The sequence below is a fragment of the Dermochelys coriacea genome, chromosome 10, assembly GCF_009764565.3.
Source record: "Dermochelys coriacea isolate rDerCor1 chromosome 10, rDerCor1.pri.v4, whole genome shotgun sequence".
NCBI lineage: Eukaryota > Metazoa > Chordata > Testudines > Dermochelyidae > Dermochelys > Dermochelys coriacea.
The window spans coordinates 79,457,438-79,471,817 of record NC_050077.1 but is presented as its reverse complement, the minus strand read 5'-3'; the positions used below and the strand labels follow the sequence as shown (position 1 = coordinate 79,471,817).

General features: G+C 45.4%; 1 protein-coding gene across 1 annotated transcript in view; it reads left to right on the top strand.

The window, feature by feature from the left end:
* Positions 1–14,380, top strand: part of IGDCC3 (immunoglobulin superfamily DCC subclass member 3) — a 192,784-nt gene that overhangs the window by 16,687 nt on the left and 161,717 nt on the right. Inside the window, exon 2 of the mRNA XM_038419930.2 lies at positions 383–688. Within this exon, the coding sequence (XP_038275858.1) occupies positions 383–688 (306 nt within the window). The remainder of the gene's footprint in view (positions 1–382; positions 689–14,380) is intronic.

The following is a 14,380-nucleotide window of genomic DNA, read 5'->3' as shown; positions in this document are numbered from 1 at the left end:
AGTTCCCATTCGTTTCAGTCCCTTAGGGCATCTTTGAACAACACTGCCTGCAGCTGCTCCTTATTGTATTTCCCTAGCCAGCTCCAGGATGATTCAAAATGAAACACAGACTCTGAGCTGCTTGTTGGAATGTGCATGCTCTTCCTCAGGGCACCAGGAGCAACTAACTATTCCTTGCTGGAGCGGTCCCTTTCCAGTCTTCTTGACCAAGCAGCTTCTGCCTGTTTCTTGGGAAAGGTCCTTATGGCCCGGACACATATAGCAACCTGTTGTTTCCGGACGGATTTTGTAAATCCCTGGTCTTAGTCAAAGCCTTAACTCTGGATGCTTCTTGTGGATTAAATAACTGACTTCGTTTGTTCCCTTTCCCCCCATCTTCTAGATTTTGGTCATTCCACCGAGCTGGCCTTCGCTGTGGAGCCCAGTGATGACATAGCCGTGCAGGAGCGGCCACTGGTGCTATTCTGCCAGGTGGAGGGAATCCCGCCCATCACCATTACGTGGCGGAAGAACGGGGCGATGATCATGGACAATGAGAACACCTTCGTGCTGGCCAATGGATCGCTGTACGTCTCCCGCTTTCAGAAAGTCAGGGGGGATGGGTCGTCTGATGAAGGCGAATACGACTGCATGGCTCAAAACCGCTTTGGGCTGGTGGTCAGCCGCAAGGCGAAGATTCAAGCAGCTAGTAAGTACTGCGCTCGCCCTAACCAGGCCTCCAAATTCCAGCCAAGGATGGTCTTGTTTTGGAAGTAGAAATGTTCATTCCCTGGTAGCGTTCAAGGATGCATAGTAGTTGCATTGGCTGGCTCGAGGTAGAGCAGTAAATCTACAAGGATCTAAATGATCTTAACGCCAAGGGGGCATCACAACTTGACTATAGATCTGAGATGCACAGGTACATGTGCTCCCATTCTGTCCCAGAGCTAATGGGTTTTTGGGAGCCCAACTGCCACTTACATTTTCTCCCTGCCTGCCCTCCCCATATCTGGTGCACAGAGGTGTGGCTTGGGCATGCTTTCAGAACTGGTGCAGGAGCATACGTGCTCCTCTTTCTATAGATCTTACACGCAGGGCTGGAAAAGTGAAAGTTCATATATATGGACGGGATTGCTAAACAGTAAGAACCAAGCCATTGGCAGACTTCTGTCTGGAAACTTGAATGCGGAGTAGAGGAGAGGATTAAAAGAGTGAGAGAAAAAGACGAGTGGGGAGCAGATGTGGGCTATCGCTGTGATCTAATCTTCGGAATAATTGTACTCCTGCAAAAGGAGAGCTAATCAGCCCTTGCTTAAGGAGGAGAAAAATAAAGAGACCTCATGGTAGTAAATCCCCTGTCCCAAAGGAGTGTGTTGCAGTCAGTCACACAGCGAATACTCCATCACTCATGTCTCTTCTGTTCTGTGTTTTGAAACCTCTTTGCCTCTCACTGCTGCTAGGTACCATTCATAAGGCATCACTTTTCCAACAGTAGGCAAAGACCTTTTGAAGGTCACCATTTTTGTTATTTAAGGCAGGCAGTATGGAGGCAGCAAGTCTTATTTACTCCCTGGCATTGCGTTGCCTTCGGGGGCGAGGCTAACAGCACAAGACAGATTGTCTGTTGTAGGAGCCTGTAGTGGGGGAAAAATGAAAATGTCAAAGAGTGAATGAAATTAGAAAGAAAGAAAGAAAGAAAGAAAGAAAGAAAGAAAGAAAGAAAGAAAGAAAGAAAGAAAGGGAACAAAATACTGAGTGGAATACGATTGTGATTCCGTGGCCTGCCTGTGCCTGCAGTCTGCTGCTCTCTTATTTATCCCATTGTATTTGGAAATGCTGTTCCTGAAGTTAATTCTTTCTTGAGTGGCATGTGCTCTGCTGGTGTTTTCCTAAATGCAGCCTGCTTGGGGTTTTGATTGCTGATTTGGTCATGAGTCTGAGGGTTGTCCAGATAGGCAGCAGCAGCTAATGACCCCCTGAGTGGTGGTTTCTGTCTATGTGCCTTCCACAGAGGGACTGTCCTTTTGCCTGTAGGCTTATCTGAAGGCTGCCTGAGATCCAGTAGGGTGTCCTTTCTGCATTCAACCAGATCTGGTGGTTATATCTAGGCGTGTACTTTATGTACAATTCGAGTAAAGAGATAGCCAAGGTGGGAATGGGGTATCACCAGGCTGAGGTCCTTCCTGTAAAAATTCTGGGCCAACTTTAGGAAAAGACCCCAACTCCTTTAATGATTTGCTTGCTTTTGGAGTGGTCCCATAAAAACGCTTCCATTGCCTTTGTAATTTATTTTGAGACCATCAGATGGAAAGGGCAAAAAAGCCCAGGCAATATCCTCCGTCAGGGTATGGAACGTCCCTGGTTAGACTTATTGCCACTGAAACCACTTAAAATCCTTCCTTTCCTGCTTTGGGGCTTTGGATCACTGACTGCCCTTAAAGGAACGCCCTGCCGTCAACCGTTCCTGAGTGTACGGAGAGGCCATCAGCCAACCTCGCCGTTTAGTGGTGTGAATAATGACAGTATCGAGGAGGCAAAGGATCTGTGCCAGATAAGTAGCCAGATCTATAACATGTCAGTCTCCTGAGGACAAGCCTCAGAACGTTTTTGGTGACCAGTTTTGTCACTTCTGAGGTGGGAGATGGCTGACACAGGAGTACAATATCAGACTTCCTGGCCATGTAAGTGGGAGATGTAAGAGCCAGAGGAGTTTACCTTAGGGATAGCTGATTGTCAATAAACAGTGCTCTCTAGGCTACTGTGTCAATATGTATGTGAAGAGCTGTGTGTTCCTCAATCGCATTTCCGTTGGTAACTAGATTTTAGCTTAAATCAAAATGAAAGAGAATCACGTTGAAAATACTCCGGACCATATTCTGGCTTCGGGCTTGGAGCTGTCATAATTTCTTCCCATGCTCCATTAACCCTGTACAGAATAGACTGTCTTCTCCCCATCCCGTGCAGTGAGATCCTGCCAGGCATGGGAGTCATCTGCAGGGCATTGTGGTGCATGGAGCTGAGCACATGTACTTGGGTCAGTGTAACCCACTGTTCAGTGTGTGTTGCCGATCCATAGAAAATATGAATCCGCCGCAAGTGCCAGCTAGAAACTTAGTTCAGTAGCTTATTCGTTAGGTCTCAGATTCAATCGCCTCTGATGCTCAAGATGACAGCTGTCCTGCCTGGTCCCAAAGCTTCACCACCCATCTTGCTTCTTCGTTAGAATGCAGAATGGCACCTCAGTTGACTGGGTATCAAAAAAGAACAGTTTCTGTTTTTTTCAGCATTTTTATCAGGTTTTTTTTTTTACCGAAACAGGTGAAATTGGCATGAATTTATGAAACAGTCCGGTGTCCCCGAATCTGCCTCTTTTGCTGAAAAAAGGTTTAGGTTGGAAATTTTTTTCCCAGATATATTTAGAAGCAATGTTCCTAACAGGTGGAAATTGGTTTGTCATCTCTTGCACTGGACTTCCACACTGCCAGGACCACCGGTTATTTATTGTTTGTCCCATGGTAACACCTACGGGTCCCAGTCATGGATCAGGGCTCCATTGTGCTAGGTGCTGTACAAACACATACCAAAAAGATAGTTCTTGTCTTGAGGTGCCCACCTCATGCACTAAGCACAGAAATTCTAGTTGCATTAACTGATAACGAGCGCTTATAATCTTGGGAGCATTGAGTAGCTTGGGCACTGTTTTCCTTTAAGGAAGAAAATATGAAAGAGTTAAAAATTGTCTATGGGCTAAATCCTGGTCCCCCTGCAGATACACCCTTCGTTCTGTATTGACAGCTGGGCAGAAAAGTGAAGGAGAAATAAAAAAAAAATCATGCAAGTTTATTAAGGCTGCGCTACTGAGAAGTAAAAGGAATCTGACAAAGCAGAGCCCCCAGAGAGCTCTGCTATACGTTTCACTCTGTTCAAAGGGATGATGGTCATTTCATATCATCATTACAGACTCTGGCTTTGTATTGTCGCTTGGCTTATAGTCTTCTTGGCTCTGTGGTGCGTCCATGTTTGCATTCAGGAAGTGTTGGATATTGCCTTTTTTTTTTTACGTTTCAAGTTTACTTCAACACATTGATATTGGGTAAAATTTAACTAGAAAACCAGGCTGATCACAGATGATGTACATATAATACAGGGTCCTCATGATATGAATGCTCAGATTCGAACTCCTCATAGATTATTGGCATTGAAATGAAAGGTTATGACGTATATCTCAGGGAAAGTAAATTACCTGAGCTTTTCAATAAAGTCTTGGATTTGGCAATATTTAGACATCTCAGTGATGCAATGATTTGGGAAATTTTAATATAGAGAAACATGGTCTGAGCATAGAAATGGGGGCCAGACATTCCTGAGTCAACCAAGACTCCAAATCCCAGCTCTGGCACTGATTTTCCTGCAGCCTGGGGCAAGTCATGTCATTTCTCTGCCTCAGTTTCCCCATCTGTAAAATGGGGCTAAACTGCACTTTTTGACCTCCGAGGGGCAGGGTTATCAAATTTAATTAGTTAAATGCTATATATTCTCATTAATAAAACCTAGGCTTCATAAGAGTATCTCTATTGCTATATAGTAGTATTGCAGGGATGGAAATTGGCTTGTTCTGTTCTGTGGATTTTCAGAACGTGTGCTAATAGTATTTTCATACAGTAATTAATCGTACAGTAGTAATTAAATGAACAAAGACCTTTGATATTTGTACCTGCATCTAACAGACTTCTTTGCCTGTCCTTGATCAGAACTTTCCAGTTGTTTGTTGTTTGTTTGTCCAACCCCAGTGTGTGGGTTTGAAAGGTCGCAGCATACGGCATGTTCTTTTATAATCTGATTATGTTATTGAATACAGCTATTTTTTTCTAAAGATAACAGAACAGTTTCATAATTTATCTTCTCATAACTCTTAGCTTTCTTACTTAAAATCAGTTTCATGTATCCACGTTCTCCTAAGGGAAGGATCAGGAAGGATGTGTGAATGTATCTGTGTAGGTCTGGCTCTGGCTTGCAGAGATTCATGGGCAGGGGGGAAAAAGAGGGATTTTTTTTAGCAGGACAGCATTAAAGATCTTTAGTTTGCCCCCGGAAAAGCTGATTAGAGGCACTTTGATCAGGCATTTTATTGCTCGTTTCACACTAGCTCTCTTTTTCTCTCCAGGCCTGCAGATGTTGTGTTTAACTATAGTAGCATCATTCAGTGGGCAGGCCACAGGTCTGGGCATCAGGAGACTCAGGGGTCAGTTCCTGTTTTTGACACTGAACTCCTGGGTAATTTTGAGCAAGTCACTTCCCTTCTCTGTGCCTCGGTTTCCCCATCTGTAAAATGGGGATGATGATTCTGACCTCCTTGGTAAAGCTTTTTTGAGCTCTATGGATGAAAATGCTATATAATCACTAGATATTAATAATGCTTTGTTTTGTTTTTGTTTTACATTCCCCTTTTGCTGGATAAAACAGATGCAAAGGGCTTGATTGTGTCTGTAGGCACAGCCCTGAGCAAGACCATAAACTGTAGCATATCAACACTACCCTCTCAGGTTTCAGAGTAGCAGCCGTGTTAGTCTGTATTCGCAAAAAGAAAAGGAGTACTTGTGGCACCTTAGAGACTAACAAATTTATTAGAGCATAAGCTTTCGTGAGCTACAGCTCACTTCATCGGATGCATTACTACCCTCTCAGAGGCACAAATTCCTCCCTGCTTCCTTCTCCTTCCAGTGGAATAGCACTTTCTGTTGGCTTCTACCACTGGCATGCAGGCATAGGGATTGGTGGAACTTGGGCTCTGTCTACTCCCACCTACCTGCTCAGGTGAGGGAAGATAAATGGATCTAAGATCTGGAACGGATGAAGGAATGGGTCTAAGATCTAAGATCTGGGATGGGTGAAGGAATGGATTAGGAGCCCATATGCTCTTGTAATTCAGGTCTCACAGCCTAGTCCCAAATAAACACAGGATGAGTTTAACATGGAAGAACTGAGTGATATTTTCATTCCATGTGGTCTATGCCATGCATGCTGGTGTATACCACTCTCCAGGCCTCCTTCAGGAGAAGAGCACTACAGAATGTAATGCAGCCAGGCTCCTTGTTATCACCGCCCTTTGTTTATCTAGGGCTTATCTGGAAGCCATGTGTTGTCTGGCAGAATTTGCAGCCTTTCCACCCGCACTATAATTTGATGGAGCTGCCTTGCATCATCATAAATCACAGCCTGGCCCGTGGAATAGGACCCATTGATTATATCACTCAATAACCAGCAATTATCGCTAATTGGAAACCACTGTCCTAGTGGATGCTGGGTCAGCTGCTGCACACATCTGGCCTGATGCTGGCAAGTTGCACAGTTTGATCTGATTGTATTAAAAAAGACAGTCGCATTGCTTGATGCCAAGTGGGTTTCCCAAAGCCAGGCGAGATGTGTTGGCCTGATGCTTTGATCTAGGTTGGCACCCCACAATGGCTCTGCAGAGGGCTGTATCTGCCAGGCAAGAGTTCCCCCATCACCTCTTGTCCAGAGAGACCTCAGTTACCAGCACTGTAGGCCCCCAGCTCATTTACCTTATTTCAGCAGATCCCCAGCCACTTGCTTCCATCCCACTGTGCCTGTGTGTACTTAGCACTTCCCCTGTTGACAGGAGGGGAGTGCTGATATTCCGTGCAAGGCAGATGTGACTTCTGTCCTCTGCATCGATCCTTTGGAGATGGACATTATAGACAACAGCACCAACTTCTTTAGTGAACCCCGAGGCCAACACCCTTTCCCCGCTAACCGCTAGCCTCCGTGACCTAAAGGGTGAGGGTCTCAAGGTTAAAAGAAAAGGAGTACTTATGGCACCTTAGAGACTAACAAATTTATTTGAGCATAAGCTTTCGTGAGCTACAGCTCACTTCATCGGATGCTTATGCTCAAGTAAATTTGTTAGTCTCTAAGGTGCCACAAGTACTCCTTTTCTTTTTGCGAATACAGACCAACACGGCTGCTACTCTGAAACCGGTCTCAAGGTTACTTGCAAAAAACCCTACTGTTCCCACATGCCTTTGAGTCCTTTTGCCTTTTAAGCTATTTGCCCGGCAAAGAAGGTTGTGTGCTTTTTTTTTTTCTTTAAAAGCTGCAAAGATCTTCCCATCATTTCAACTCCTCTGTGTAGAAGACATTCAGTATATTTAAACTGCAGCCCCCTTTGAGCTGTGGGATGGTGGGAAGAGCTGGCTGAGCCTAAATAATGGGAGAATTGATAGGAGGGAAGAGGCAAGAAGGAAGTCTAAAAGGATTAAGCAGAGACAAAGAGGGCTGATTATTTTATGGGTCACAATACAAGGCATTAGAGTGAGATCACAAAGGCATGTAATTACAAAAGAAGGCCATATTAGAAGGATCAGACCAGGATTATAGTGGGAAATATGTTTACACCGTTTTGTTCCACTCATTATGAAGTTAGCATTTTAAATTAAGGTTGAAATAAGATGGCCCCAGTGTTGTCACGAATGTATTTCCTGGGCAGTGCCACCATTTGGATTTGGATGCAGATTGCAAACCATCCTTCAGAACTTCATAATCAAACCTTAGACCCACCTACCTGGTTTGTTTTTGTCTTGTCGAGAAGACTGAGAGCCCTTTGGGTGGAAAGTTGAGATCGGGTCACCATATTTCCAAAATTAAAAACTTGGGGTTCTTTTGTGGTGACACTTTTTAGGGTCGTGAAATATTTGCACAAGACAAAAATGCACTTAAATATATATGTGCTGGTGTCGCTACAGCTCAAGAGTGACATGGGCAGATTACTTCTGGTGGAGGACTTTTTCCATAGTAGATAGGCCTCCAGCTTCCAATGATTTCAATGGGCATTAGGTACCTAATATTTTGTGGGTCTGGGTCTGAATGAGCTTTGATCTGAGACGTTGAATAGTGTCACTCTGAGCAAAAGAACTGCTTTGATAATGTCTGTGCTCCTCCGACTATTCTCCTCAGTCTAAATATTGTGCAGCATGCTGAACCCTCGTTCAGCTCGACTGGATTGTTCTTGGTAAACCCTGAGCTGATTTTACTTGCTGTAGCAATATGTCTTGGGGGGCGAGAGGAAACAACAAACAACATTGTAGTTATAAAATCAACCAAATGGTTTGATTGGTTGAAATGAAAAAACAAGGACATTTCAGGGGTCCTGTAAAGTTCTTGTGACCCAGCAAAACCACATGAAAGAAACAGAATTGTCCAAGGAAAACTGGGACAAGTGGCTTGGATTTTTAGTAGATTTGCAGATTTAAGAGTTAGCCACCCATCTCCCATTGAATTTCAGAGTCTGCCTAAGGTGCCTTTGAAAGTTTGAAATTTGGGGCTTGTTTCACCTTTCTTGTAAAAGATGCTGGTTTGTAGCAGTGTGAGGTTCATTTAAATGTAATCTCACTCTTCTCTGTAATGGCTGTAATGTAGTTAAGACAAGCTGTAACTGCAGCAATGTTTTCTCGCTTATAGGAGCATTTGCTCTTCGGGCAGTAATGGCACTTTGTCGTTTGGAAGAAGACTCCAGGGAAATATATCAGAGGAGTTTCATTAATGGTAGGACTGTTGAGTTATTTGTCTCATTTAACCTTTGTAGCAAAGCTGAGGAAGTTTGGACATCTCTAAGGTCAGCAGGACCTAGATAACTGATTTTTAGACATAACCAGAGCGATTCAAAGGTGGCTTTAAAAAAAAAAAGTCTACATCCTCAACTGGTGTAAACTGGGGTCTCCATGGAAGTCAGTGGAGCAATGCTGATTTACATCAGCTGCTGATCAAGCTCTAGGTGTTTTGATTTTGTTTACTTGTGCTTAAAAAATCTCTGTTCTGTCCCTGCGTTATTTTGCTAGTTTGTTTGCCAAGATGGTGGCCGTTGTACTTGGCAAGAGTGGGATACTGGAGTTCTTTCAGATGACTGCAGGGATTCTATTGTGCGGAGCCAGTACATTTTCATTTTCATCTACTGGGACAGTGGTTCTCAACCTTTCCAGGCTACTGTACCCCTTTCAGGTGTCTGATTTGTCTTGCGTACCCCAAGTTTCACCTCACTTGAAAACTACTTGCTTACAAAATCAGACCTAAAAATACAAATGTGTCACAGCTCACTGTTATTGAAAAATTGGTGATGGTCTCATTTTTACCATATAATTATAAAATAAATTGATTGGAATATAAATATTGTACTTACTTTTCAGTGTGATACTTGAACCTGTTTTTCACTTGAGCCTTGTCTGAAGCCTGAGCCCTAGCCAGCGGGGCCGAAGCATGTAACTTAACTTCGCAGGGCTCCCTGTGCCAGGGGTCCCTGGGCAATTGCCCTGCTTGCCAGCCCTACACTTGCAATATCCCTAAACCCCTTCCGTGATCCCTGCCATCCCCCGTGGGCTGCAACCCTCCGGTTGAGAAACACTGATCTAGATGAGTTGAGTACCCCCCAGTAGACCTCTGCGCACCTTGAGGAGTATGCATACCACTGAACTGGGAGACTGGATGCCATTTTCTAAGACATCAAGTTGCCTGAAACTGTTTAAAAGCAGATCAAGTCATCAGTACTGACTAGAGAAGGGTTCAAAACCAAAATGTCTGAACTGCGAGGATGTTTAGACCCATGACAGAGCCCCTCAGTCAGTCATGGTCCTGGATCTGAACTGGGTCTGGGAAAGCTCTGATTCCACTCTGTGTCCATCTCTGGGCTTTATGCCTTGGGCCCATCTCTAGGAACAAGGGAGTATGCCTGAGTTCCACGTGCTTGGCCTAGTAGAAATCCAGTAAGAAAAAGAAGCTATGGGTATCCTTCCAGATAACTTTAAATGGGGACAGAAGACCAGATCCCCTCAATACAAAGCTCCTTTAATAGGGGAAAGGAGCCCAGGGAAGCCATAGTGTAGACTTCTCCATCATCCTGGGGACTGGGATTTCAACCCCCTGGAGCGTGGGTTGATTGCTTGAGTTGCAAACGTTTGTTGTGATGTCTTATTTTGACAGCTTGAAATATTCACTACTGAAGTGGCAGGAAACACAGTGAATGCAGGCTGTTTTATCTTGCACCAACATGGGGAACACAAGTAGCTGTGACCTAGTGTCCAGGAATCCAAATAATGCCTCTATAACTTCTATCCTAATTTGGAACCTTAGAGCTTGGAATCAACATTTATTGCCAGGAATCTCCCAGATTGCAAACCTCAAGTGCTCTGAGAACCTGTACAGAAGGTGTTACAAAAGAGCAAAGAATTAGGTCACATGATTCACTGGGAATTTATTTTGGCTTGGATCTAGAGATGCCCTTAAATCTTAGGCTTTGCAAGCCTATCAGCATGCAAGTAGTATCCAAAGCCAAAGAAGAGAGGTGGCTACAATGACCAGGTGAGAGAGACGCTTCGTTTTTTTCTGCCATCGTTTATTGGAAAGACGGTGAGTAGGAATTGACTTTCTGGAGCCATTCGGCCCAGGAAATCCATACTGTTGGTCTGATGGGTAACTAGTGATTCTTTGTAACTTAAAAAATGGCTGTGTCTGGCTTGATACACAGTATTTTGCTAATCCTGGGTTTGACCCTGTGGTTATGATAATGGCCAGGAAAAGGAAATGAAAAAAAAAGATGTTTGAAAAGATGTTTAATCTCTGAAATCTGAAATCCGGGGCGTGACAGCCCTGGGATAGGGTTTTAAACCCTTTTCTGTTATGTGCAAAATATTTCAACAGCTCCTAAGTGACTTAGGCACTCATGAGACTTCAGCTGCTAAATCTCTTAGGTGCTTTGGAAAAATGGACCCCATAATGACACTACTTTGCACTCTGAAATCAGTGGCAGTCGTTCCACTGATTGCAGTGAATCATAGAATCATAGAATATCAGGGTTGGAAGGGACCCCAGAAGGTCATCTAGTCCAACCCCCTGCTCAAAGCAGGACCAAGTCCCAGTTAAATCATCCTAGCCAGGGCTTTGTCAAGCCTGACCTTAAAAACCTCTAAGGAAGGAGATTCTACCACCTCCCTAGGTAACGCATTCCAGTGTTTCACCACCCTCTTAGTGAAAAAGTTTTTCCTAATATCCAATCTAAACCTCCCCCATTGCAACTTGAGACCATTACTCCTCGTTCTGTCATCTGCTACCATTGAGAACAGTCTAGAGCCATCCTCTTTGAAACCCCCTTTCAGGTAGTTGAAAGCAGCTATCAAATCCCCCCTCATTCTTCTCTTCTGCAGACTAAACAATCCCAGCTCCCTCAGCCTCTCCTCGTAAGTCATGTGCTCTAGACCCCTAATCATTTTTGTTGCCCTTCGCTGTACTCTTTCCAATTTATCCACATCCTTCTTGTAGTGTGGGGCCCAAAACTGGACACAGTACTCCAGATGAGGCCTCACCAGTGTCGAATAGAGGGGAACGATCACGTCCCTCGATCTGCTCGCTATGCCCCTACTTATACATCCCAAAATGCCATTGGCCTTCTTGGCAACAAGGGCACACTGCTGACTCATATCCAGCTTCTCGTCCACTGTCACCCCTAGGTCCTTTTCCGCAGAACTGCTGCCGAGCCATTCGGTCCCTAGTCTGTAGCGGTGCATTGGATTCTTCCATCCTAAGTGCAGGACCCTGCACTTATCCTTATTGAACCTCATTAGATTTCTTTTGGCCCAATCTTCCAATTTGTCTAGGTCCTTCTGTATCCTATCCCTCCCCTCCAGCGTATCTACCACTCCTCCCAGTTTAGTATCATCCGCAAATTTGCTGAGAGTGCAATCCACACCATCCTCCAGATCATTTATGAAGATATTGAACAAAACGGGCCCCAGGACCAACCCCTGGGGCACTCCACTTGACACCGGCTGCCAACTAGACATGGAGCCATTGATCACTACCCGTTGAGCCCGACAATCTAGCCAGCTTTCTACCCACCTTATAGTGCATTCATCCAGCCCATACTTCCTTAACTTGCTGACAAGAATGCTGTGGGAGACCGTGTCAAAAGCTTTGCTAAAGTCAAGAAACAATACATCCACTGCTTTCCCTTCATCCACAGAACCAGTAATCTCATCATAAAAGGCGATTAGATTAGTCAGGCATGACCTTCCCTTGGTGAATCCATGCTGACTGTTCCTGATCACTTTCCTCTCCTCTAAGTGCTTCAGGATTGATTCTTTGAGGACCTGCTCCATGATTTTTCCAGGGACTGAGGTGAGGCTGACCGGCCTGTAGTTCCCAGGATCTTCCTTCTTCCCTTTTTTAAAGATGGGCACTACATTAGCCTTTTTCCAGTCATCCGGGACTTCCCCCGTTCGCCACGAGTTTTCAAAGATAATGGCCAAGGGCTCTGCAATCACAGCCGCCAATTCCCTCAGCACTCTCGGATGCAATTCGTCCGGCCCCATGGACTTGTGCACGTCCAGCTTTTCTAAATAGTCCCTAACCACCTCTATCTCTACAGAGGGCTGGCCATCTCTTCCCCATTTTGTGATGCCCAGCACAGCAGTCTGGGAGCTGATCTTGTTAGTGAAAACAGAGGCAAAAAAAGCATTGAGTACATTAGCTTTTTCCACATCCTCTGTCACTAGCTTGCCTCCCTCATTCAGTAAGGGGCCCACACTTTCCTTGGCTTTCTTCTTGTTGCCAACATACCTGAAGAAACCCTTCTTGTTACTCTTGACATCTCTTGCTAGCTGCAGCTCCAGGTGCGATTTGGCCCTCCTGATATCTTTCCTACATGCCCGAGCAATATTTTTATACTCTTCCCTGGTCATATGTCCAAGCTTCCACTTCTTGTAAGCTTCTTTTTTATGTTTAAGATCCGCTAGGATTTCACCATTAAGCCAAGCTGGTCGCCTGCCATATTTACTATTCTTTCGACTCATCGGGATGGTTTGTCCCTGTAACCTCAACAGGGATTCCTTGAAATACAGCCAGCTCTCCTGGACTCCCTTCCCTTTCATGTTAGTCCCCCAGGGGATCCTGGCCATCTGTTCCCTGAGGGAGTCAAAGTCTGCTTTCCTGAAGTCCAGGGTCCGTATCCTGCTGCTTACCTTTCTTCCCTGCGTCAGGATCCTGAACTCAACCAACTCATGGTCACTGCCTCCCAGATTCCCATCCACTTTTGCTTCCCCCACTAATTCTACCCGGTTTGTGAGCAGCAGGTCAAGAAAAGCGCTCCCCCTAGTTGGCTCCCCTAGCACTTGCACCAGGAAATTGTCCCCTACGCTTTCCAAAAACTTCCTGGATTGTCTATGCACCGCTGTATTGCTCTCCCAGCAGATATCAGGAAAATTAAAGTCACCCATGAGAATCAGGGCATGCGATCTAGTAGCTTCCGCGAGTTGCCGGAAGAAAGCCTCATCCACCTCATCCCCCTGGTCCGGTGGTCTATAGCAGACTCCCACCATGACATCACTCTTGTTGCACACACTTCTAAACTTAATCCAGAGACACTCAGGTTTTTCCACAGTTTCGTACCGGAGCTCTGAGCAGTCATACTGCTCCCTTACATACAGTGCTACTCCCCCACCTTTTCTGCCCTGCCTGTCCTTCCTGAACAGTTTATAACCATCCATGACTGTACTCCAGTCATGTGAGTTATCCCACCAAGTCTCTGTTATTCCAATCACGTCATAATTCCTTGACATCACCAGGACCTCCAGTTCTCCCTGCTTGTTTCCAAGGCTTTATGCATTTGTATATAAGCACTTGAGATAACCTGTTGATCGCCCCTCATTCCCAGTATGAGGCAGGAGCCCTCCCCTCACAGACATTCCTGCCTGTGCTTCCTCCCGGTATCCCGCTTTCCCACTTACCTCAGGGCTTTGGTCTCCTTCCCCCGGTGAACCTAGTTTAAAGCCCTCCTCACTAGGTTAGCCAGCCTGCTGGCAAAGATGTGAGAATTGGCTAAAGGGTTTAGGGTCCCACAGTACTTTAATTTTCATGTGTCCCCTGTGAGAGGAGCAAGCCCTATGCTCCCTGTTTTTCAGGTGGGCAAGCTTGGGCACAGAGAGGTTAAAACAGCTTTCCGAGGGATGGCAGGGGGCTGGGAATAGAAGCCAGGACTGCTGGCCTCTCTGCGCTCCAGGGCAAGAGAATGCAGAAAGGCTGCAGAGTGATACAGTGAGCGAGCAGGCAGAGAACTCACTCACATGCTGGCTGAAGATAAGCAACGGGTTTCATTAGGAGAGAGCGTGCTGCCAGATTGGTGAGACGTGCGGTGAGCACAGGTGTTAGCCTGCGCTGGAATGGGGATGTGGCCTTAAAGGTCAACATGGGGAAGGGACTGTTGCATGATCCCTTTTCTTCCATTGTATACCAACATCTCCAGGTCAGTCCCCTTTCTGGGCATGGGGTATGCTCATGCTCCCTCCAGGTACGGCACATGGTTTTCCAGCAGGTTCCTGCTTTAAACCCAATTTTACAGTTG